The 7,863-nt window shown below is 47.6% G+C and overlaps 2 protein-coding genes across 2 annotated transcripts; both read right to left on the bottom strand.

The window, feature by feature from the left end:
* Positions 1 to 2,590: 2,590 nt before the first annotated feature.
* On the bottom strand, positions 2,591 to 5,713 carry BC939DRAFT_466951 (uncharacterized protein). The gene is made up of 7 exons (XM_051557705.1): positions 5,285 to 5,713; positions 5,004 to 5,179; positions 4,795 to 4,893; positions 4,190 to 4,662; positions 3,372 to 4,088; positions 3,080 to 3,261; positions 2,591 to 2,961 (listed from the first exon to the last, which is right to left on the bottom strand). The coding sequence occupies exons 1-7, from the start codon at positions 5,567 to 5,569 to the stop codon at positions 2,722 to 2,724; spliced, it is 2,172 nt and encodes a 723-aa protein (XP_051407201.1). The 5' UTR covers positions 5,570 to 5,713; the 3' UTR covers positions 2,591 to 2,721.
* A 499-nt stretch (positions 5,714 to 6,212) lies between these two features.
* On the bottom strand, positions 6,213 to 7,863 carry BC939DRAFT_481444 (uncharacterized protein; the record flags this gene model as incomplete). Its single annotated transcript, XM_051559025.1, has 2 exons — positions 6,213 to 7,452; positions 7,607 to 7,863. The coding sequence occupies 2 exons, from the start codon at positions 7,861 to 7,863 to the stop codon at positions 6,213 to 6,215; spliced, it is 1,497 nt and encodes a 498-aa protein (XP_051407200.1).

Raw genomic sequence — 7,863 nt, 5'->3', positions numbered from 1 at the left:
TCGAGAATGATGTCATGGTCATAACCATGCTGCGCCTAGTTTCTAGAGCATTCCAACACAACTGTGTCTAGTATATAAGAGCCCTTCAAACGTAGGATTAGACAGTAATCAATCATCGAATAAACCTCTGATTCCACCCTAGAACCCCTCCGACTCCTGACTATTTGCAGATACCCACCTACAGCCAGATCCATCCAGAACACTCTCTTTATTAGTAAGACCCAGCTTAGTAATACTCAAGCTGTAGACAACTATAAAAGGACGCGCCTAGTCTAGCTAGTTAGTCAGTCTTGTCTAGTCCTAGTCCCTGTCATAAAGTTCCCTGTCTCCAGTATCCTCTTGTCCCAAGACTCACCTTGTCAGCTCTTCCACACAAAACTCTTACAGGTGTATTTTTTCTACTAACTCTACCGTGTTGCGCCTATATACTCTAGTCTGACAGGTCCTTGGCTAATACGAAACTGGAAGGTCGGAAGCAGATAAAAGAGAGGATTAAACTTGCATTCTGCTGCAACGGTGACGGTTCGGACAAGTTGCCGCCCCTTGTTGTCGGTCACTCCAAGAACCCTCGGTCTTTCAAGAACATAAATGTCGCTAACCTGGGCTGCAGCTACTATCATAATAAATCCACCTAGATGACGACGGAGATATTCAGCAGCTGGCTGACACAGTTTGACATCAGGATGAAGATCAAACAACGAAAGGCGCTCCTTTTACTTGACAACTTTACAGGGCACAGTGGCTCTAAACTCAAGAAACTTCCAGAGCTGACAAACACAACAATCCTTTATCTTCCGGCCAACACAACTTCCAAACTCCAACCACTGGTGTGACGCGATGGAGCGAGGAAGGTTTGGATATCAAGAGTCGAGTCAACCACGGATCAAGCTCAAGAGTAAGTTGACAAGACTTACAAGTCGTGGGGGGCTCGAGTGTTCGAGAGGCATGGTAGGCAGGTAAGTGTATGGAAGAAGAATGTTTATTCGTGTAGTAGGAACTGAGCAACTAATCTTGGAGGGGAACACACTCCAGCTTATATAGAAGAATAAAGATAAAAAAGGATGCGTCTAGATCTCTTCAGGCATGTAGAGTATCTAGCGCGTTATAAAGTATGGAGTACCCGCGTGAGCGCTTGGTCATCTATTGTAAAGGATCTAAGCTTCTAGGAAAATGGTTATTAGCTGGCAGAGTCGAATAACATGAAGACTCAAGCTTAGTATCCGAGGGCCAGGACCATATATGTCCCACCCTCTTTTCCCACCCTGGTTCATTTCTGCGCGCCCTGGCTCTCCTTTGAGAAGATAGTAGGCATTCATGGTATACGAGCAGAATTTATTTCATTTTTTCCTTACGGGTAGTTTCTGGATTTTCGCGTTTTATTTCAATAAAAGAAGATAACACATATATGGTCCTGGCCCTCGGATAATAAGCTTGAGTCTTCATGTTATTCGACTCTGCCAGCTATTATCACCGCCGCCTGACAAAGCACATCATTCACCGCATTGAGACCCTTCCTTCGCAAAAGAGGCGCAAGGAGATGGATGTGGCACTCAACATCCAACGGCCAGCAGGAGCCTTTTTAGAAAAGCCTTAGGATTATTCGTTTGTCAGCATTAGAGAAGCAATTGAGATGGCCGTGTCTGCATGGCGTGATGTAAAAGCGACAACTATATTCAACTGCTTTCGCCACTGTAATATTCGATCCGAGAGCGCTTTGTTGGCACCTGTTGAAGACAATCTGTTGGACCAAGAGGCTGTGAACGATCTTAAGCAAGGACAGGCCCGGCTGTATAGGGACCCTATGGATATATCAGCGCTACTGAATATTCCAGAGGAAAACATAATCGGTGAGATCCCAAACCCGATAATATACGCCGCAGAAATCCTTGCTGCTAGTGGGGAGGAGGATATAGAGGGCGAGGAGTTAGACAGTGACGATGACGCGGCAGAAGAGCCTATAGTGAAGTCCATTCTTGCATGTCAGATGCTGGACACAATTCGACTATATTTCGAGCAGCAGGATACAGATCAATCAAAAAACATTGCTGCCACCTGCAGAATGAGAGACTTCGCTGACAGCAGGCGCGTGTCTGGCCTACAGCAAACGACACTCCTTGAGATGTTTGCCAAAGGCAAATAAACTGTACGCACAAATCCCATGTAACTATTTTTGGATTTAGCTTAACAAAGGGTCAAGAACCAGAGAAACCTTTCCTTTTGACTTTAACCCGATTCCTGAAAACCCCCATATGTTTTTCGTTGGGACCGAAGAAAAGCTTTCTTTAACCCAGATTTTCCGTTAATCCAGTTTAGGTTAAGCCAGTTTTGACTGTACTGCGATGCATGCGTGTTTTCATTCTCGAGTTTTGTGCTAGACCCTCACCGTTATCGTTTACATATCTTTCAAACGCCTTGTTATGGGATGGTGAATGGGGCGCTGTCGTAACCGAGGCGTACAGTATGTGTTGCTTACTTGGGGGAATTGGACCAGAAGACTGTTGGGATAGGTAGCGGGAAAGTGGGGGGGGGGGGGGGGGGGGGGGGCGAAATTATAGGCAGTGGATTTGAAAACGCCAGTGACAAGTGGAGCCGATCCTTCTCATATTCACACCATACAGACTTTTAGAGGTAGAAGACAACAACGACGATGACGGGCAAAGGCTATGCAAAACAAAAGCTGGCAAAGATGGACGGCTTGAGTCTCATCTCGACTTTATTTCTCTAAGACCAGCACTCTTGCTGGAACCTGCCCTCCTTCTCAAGCCTGTCCAGATACACGCTCGCCTGCTCGATCGACATCCTGCCCTGCGAAGCAAAGACCCTCTGCAACGCCTTCATCACATCTGTCGGCATACGATTTGAGCTCCCCGACAGCAGAATCATCCCCTCTTGAGTGTCAATGTACTTCCAGACCAAGGCCGCCTGCTGTTCAATTAGGTGTTGCACATACACCTTGTCCTCCTATTACGGGACAATGAAGAAAAAAAAAAAAAAAAAAAAAAAAAAAAAAGCAAAACCACCTCAGTATCTGCAATATTGAGGAACGACTGCAATGAGAATGGATGCAGCAGCACCGTACCTGGTCTCGTGAGCATGCCGTAAAGACCTTGAGATAACCCTCGCGCTCCAGCTGCTCCCATTCTTCCTGGTAGTGGTAGTCCATACCTCTCTTTCTGCATCCAAAAAAAAGGACGTTTTCAGTGGCTCCTTGTGCATAGATCCGATGATGCAGGAAACTTCTCATAGGTGCAACTCCAGTTCCTGTAAACGTGATATTGCAAATGTAAAAGAAACATAGAAAACGCAGTTCAGTCCACTTAGTTCATCAATACATCCGCAAACTAAAATGAAAAGCATTGTATCCGACGAACCTGGTCCAATGCAAATAAGTGGCGTGTTTGGATCCTTTGGAAGTTTTAAAGTGCCCCTCTGTATGCGAATACTGAACTGTGCTGGCTCTACTGGAGCTGGTGTGCTTGCTGTTGTTGCCGAAGTGTTGGTGTCTTCCGCTGCTTGCAGCCCCTTGAGCCACCGCGTGCAAACTCCGGTCCGCCACTTCCAGAGTTTTGTCTTATAATGCACAATAGCCACACAGAGATCCACCTTCCACTCAAGCTCACCTTCCACATCCACTCTTGCTGCAGATGTCGCAATATCTCCATTGCTGGTTTGAGTCAGCCCAGCCCAATCGCCATCTCCATTGCTACTACCTGCGCCCGCTGCGGTTCTTGTATCCGCAGACTGATGTTGTTCTTGAACCGACGCTAGGGGCGCCGAGGCGATCGAGAAGCTGCGCGGCATAATGACTGGAAAGATATCCATCATATAGTTCAATGGGATCTTGACGCCCTTAAAATCCTGTAGCACCTCAAAGATGGTCCTGCGCATCCGGTGGCAATACGAATACAGATCATCCTGACCCTCGGTAGACACAAAATCTCGTAGCTTTTCCTTCTCGTCCTCGCTGGATGTAAAGTGGACCAAGAGCTGAAAGAAGCTGGTCCGAGGCGTTGAAAAGACGTTCAAATGATGTGTTAAGAGCGATCGGAGCGTCTGCCGGTGTGGGATATGTCGTGGCAGGGAGTGATCTATAAGGAATCAGTTTGGTGCAAGACGCGAAGTTGCTATTAGAACCGTTATACTTCTTTGACTGATTGCAATTTCTCAGAATGCCGTTATTCTCCCTTGCCTGGAAAATTCTCGACAATGGTAAAAGTGTCGTCTGCAATTTGAGTCCACCCAGAGTATTCCAAGAACTCGTTGACATCCTTGTCGAGATTGCGTGGCCTCATACAAAGAACGTCGCCCGAATGGTAGCCAGGAAAGGTGGGATCCTTAATCAATAGCTCAATGTGCCTGACATCCTGTGAGTGCTTAGGGTGTGTGATCCTCTTGTTTTTCAGCAGCATTGCCATGTATGTTCCAGGCTCTTTGTTATAATCCATGATCGGTTCAGCATGAGGTTTGTTCCGTGGCTGGTGCTCGCGTGCATGGTCCTGTGTTCCTCCAATATCTCCACTATCTTTCGGATCAAATACCAAACTAAAGCTGTTCTGAAAGATCACATCTTTAGGTATAATTTTCAGATGAGGTGGAATCGGGTACTTTTCTAGCGCAACTTTCCAGAGTCCTTGCAACCACGGACCAAGTGTTCCATCAACACTAAAACCGTACAAAGTCGAGTGAAATCATGAAGTCAGTCTTAGTGAAAGGAACAAGTTGAAGAAATCCAGTATGAGAAAAGTAGGCTATGGTCGAAATTGAACGTTTCAAATCAGTGCCTCCTTTCATTACCCAAGATAGTGCTGATCATCCGCATAAGCGGGCTCATAGAATGGTACGGCACCGAGCTGCATCAATCGCTTGTACAGCTTCTTTGCAGGCCAGTTGAACCTATAATAAAGATCCATTCAGGTAGGTATCTATAAATTTTAATATGCATCTTCCCAGGCACCCGGCGCACGGTCGTTCCACAAACATCACTTTTCGAAACAGGCATATACTTGATATACGAAGAGTCTCCCAGGCCTAGCACAGTGAACTCCATGTGATCGAGGGCATCGCTGGGATGAGATTTGCGAAGCAGAAACTTCCAGAACTTTTTCATATTGTCCGGTTCCTCGCCTTGGCCTGTCGTGGATGCAATAAAAACCACAAAATGCTCCCGGATCAACAGGCTCTACATGTGGATATGAACAACGAAAAGACATCAGACCATCGATCTCCATTCCATAAACGCGACCAGAAGACAAAAGAGTCCTATGGCTAGGGTCCATGCTCTTACTCTATCATAGTCATCCATGGCTGAGACTGTGGCACTAAAGTGCATCCTTCTGGCCTCCCTGGCTGCGTTCTCCCCCACATCTTGAGCGCAGCCGGTCTGTGAGCCGTACAGGAATAGGATCCGGCGTGGATTGTGGAGCAAAATGTGTTCCAGATGTCGCGAATCGACGGGTTCTTCAATGGCCTGAGACGGCAACGTCGGGGTCAATGCTGGTGCCGATAGTTGGGTGTGCCCGTTGGCCGGTAGCTGTTCAGGCACAGCGGGTGCTTCAGTTGGTTGGCTCATTCCTGTCGCCAAGAGTTCTGATTCCGCTGGCCGATGAATGAGCGAGTCAATAACCTAGTTGGAGCAATTGTTGAGAAAAGCAGCAACTGGACGAAGAAGACTAGGCTATGTCTATGTGGGGGGTTGTAGGGATGAGAGAGATTATGGCAGACGAGAATGACAAGAGGGAAGTGCGACAAGCATTCTTATCAGATCAGATTCGTTATTTACTATCTTCATTGGAAGTAATGATTCAGAACATTTTTTATTCCATTAAAGCTAAATTGAACAAAGTCCTAGGCAATTCGCAATCGTGTAAAATCGGGCATTATCAAGGTCGTATAGTACATCAAAATAAAAGAACAAAACTAGAGATACCTTACCGCAACAGATGGGCAAGGAGGTGACACGATTCAACACTTCCTGTTCTCTGCGACAAATAAAGAGAAACGTGAAAAAAGAAAAGTAAAGAAGAAAGAGAAAGAGAAGAGACGAGAGGATATTACTTTGTCGGATATCGATATCGCCACGATCGTGAACATTGTGATGAATGTTGTACAGATTGATAATAATAAAAAAGTGTCAAAAACAAGGATAAGGGAATACTTGAGCGCATAGAGGCAACAATTGCCAGCGCGCAACCTGCACAGGAACGAGTCGAGGCTCATGAGTGGCCGAATGGACGAGTCGATGGGCGGTGTGATGAAATTCTGGTTGCTGATACCGCGGAGAGACCCCCGGCGTCGTCACCATCCTCCATATGCTTCAAGTTGACAAGACCCTCGACGACAATAGCGGTTGCAAGATGGGAGGTCTTGTTGCCCAGCGAAAGGTCCTGCCCCGCAGTAGGGGACATAGTACCCTTGCAGTCACTTTTAGCAGACGAACAAATAGAATTGACCTTGTTGTTGCACAACTGAGAACTGAGCTGGTATAACGGCTGGGATGGCGGAGAAAGATCAGTTGCCGCTGATGACACGTTGGACCCGTCATAAGTTGAAGGAGGAGTTCGAGGTGATGAGGGGGCTGACTCAGGGCTGGAATCGGATGAGGAAGAGTCCTCGCTACCACGTCGGCGTTTGATTCGGCTGGCATGCCCTACGTCTTCCTCTATGTCACCCATCGCGTCCGTCGCGGAGGCATATTTGATTGCAAACGACGCGGTATCATTTTTCGTCCTTCTTTGCCGGATGGTTTTGATTGTCTTGCGTCCACGGCGCTGGCTCCCCGCAGATCTCCTGGTGGTATTAGATGCACGTCTCTTTCTAGGCGATGATGGCGGGGACGTTAGAGCCATGTCCTGTATCGGAAGGTCCACGTCCATACCACTGTCCAAGGTTGCATAGTCCGTGACCTGAAGTGCTTGATGGTCCGCGTTCGCTTCTGATGCGGTCGTATCACCCATGGGTTGCAAGTCCTGCGGTACTTCAACGCTACTAATAGAGCTGAGAGAAGACGCAGCAAAGGGGTCGACTGGAGATTCCGTCTGCATGATATCTGTCCCTTGTTGCTGGCTTGCGATCGAAGAAGTGTCTATGATGGCCTCTGGTTGCATCTGCTCCATGGAAGGAGGTTTGACACTACTTGGAAATGGAGGAATGCTGGAAAATTCCAGGAATCCAGAGGCCGGGGTCTGAAGCGAAAACGGAAACGTGAAAGCGGCGTCCGTTGCAAGATTCTGTGGAGTTGAATCGATGTTCCAAATGTCAAAATCCAGCCCCAGTCCTCCTGGGGATGGCATTAGGAAATCTAGGCCCAAGTTGAAGTCGTTTGATCCTTGCAAGACAGGGGCAGATGGCTCTAGTGCGGCAAATTCAGTGAGCCACTGCTCCAATGGGGCCGGAACTTGAGGAGCCGAAAACGAGGGCATAAGGAGCATTTCGGTCTGTAGTCGACGCCAGAAGCTGGTGAAGTACAGGGGGAGAAAGAAGAAGAAAAAGGACAAAAGGAACTATGTCAATGAGGAATGAACATAGTTGTTGCTCGCAAAGGACAAAGGAACCGTGGACATGGATATGCTGACAAATAATGTGCGAGAAATTGAGAATCAGGCCTTACCAAGAGAGGCGGGCCAGTCGTTCCAAAGACTCTCGTCCTGAGGACGCCTGCCGCATCTTGACCAGACATAGCTGTGCAATACGATCCTGGAGCAGAGGACTTAATTGAACGTCGAGTTCAGTGGCACCCAGAAGCTGTTCTGGGACCTCTGTGAAGAAGAAGTCCATGCCATTGCTGGCTAGGGTGGGCACCTGCACAGGCACAGTCTCGGCAATAGTCTCTGGTGTGGCCGATGTCGCTAACGATGTGGTATCCAT

This window comes from Gamsiella multidivaricata, assembly GCF_025024155.1.
Source record: "Gamsiella multidivaricata strain RSA 2152 chromosome Unknown BC939scaffold_102, whole genome shotgun sequence".
NCBI lineage: Eukaryota > Fungi > Mortierellomycota > Mortierellomycetes > Mortierellales > Mortierellaceae > Gamsiella > Gamsiella multidivaricata.
This window is presented reverse-complemented; position numbering and strand designations above follow the sequence as displayed.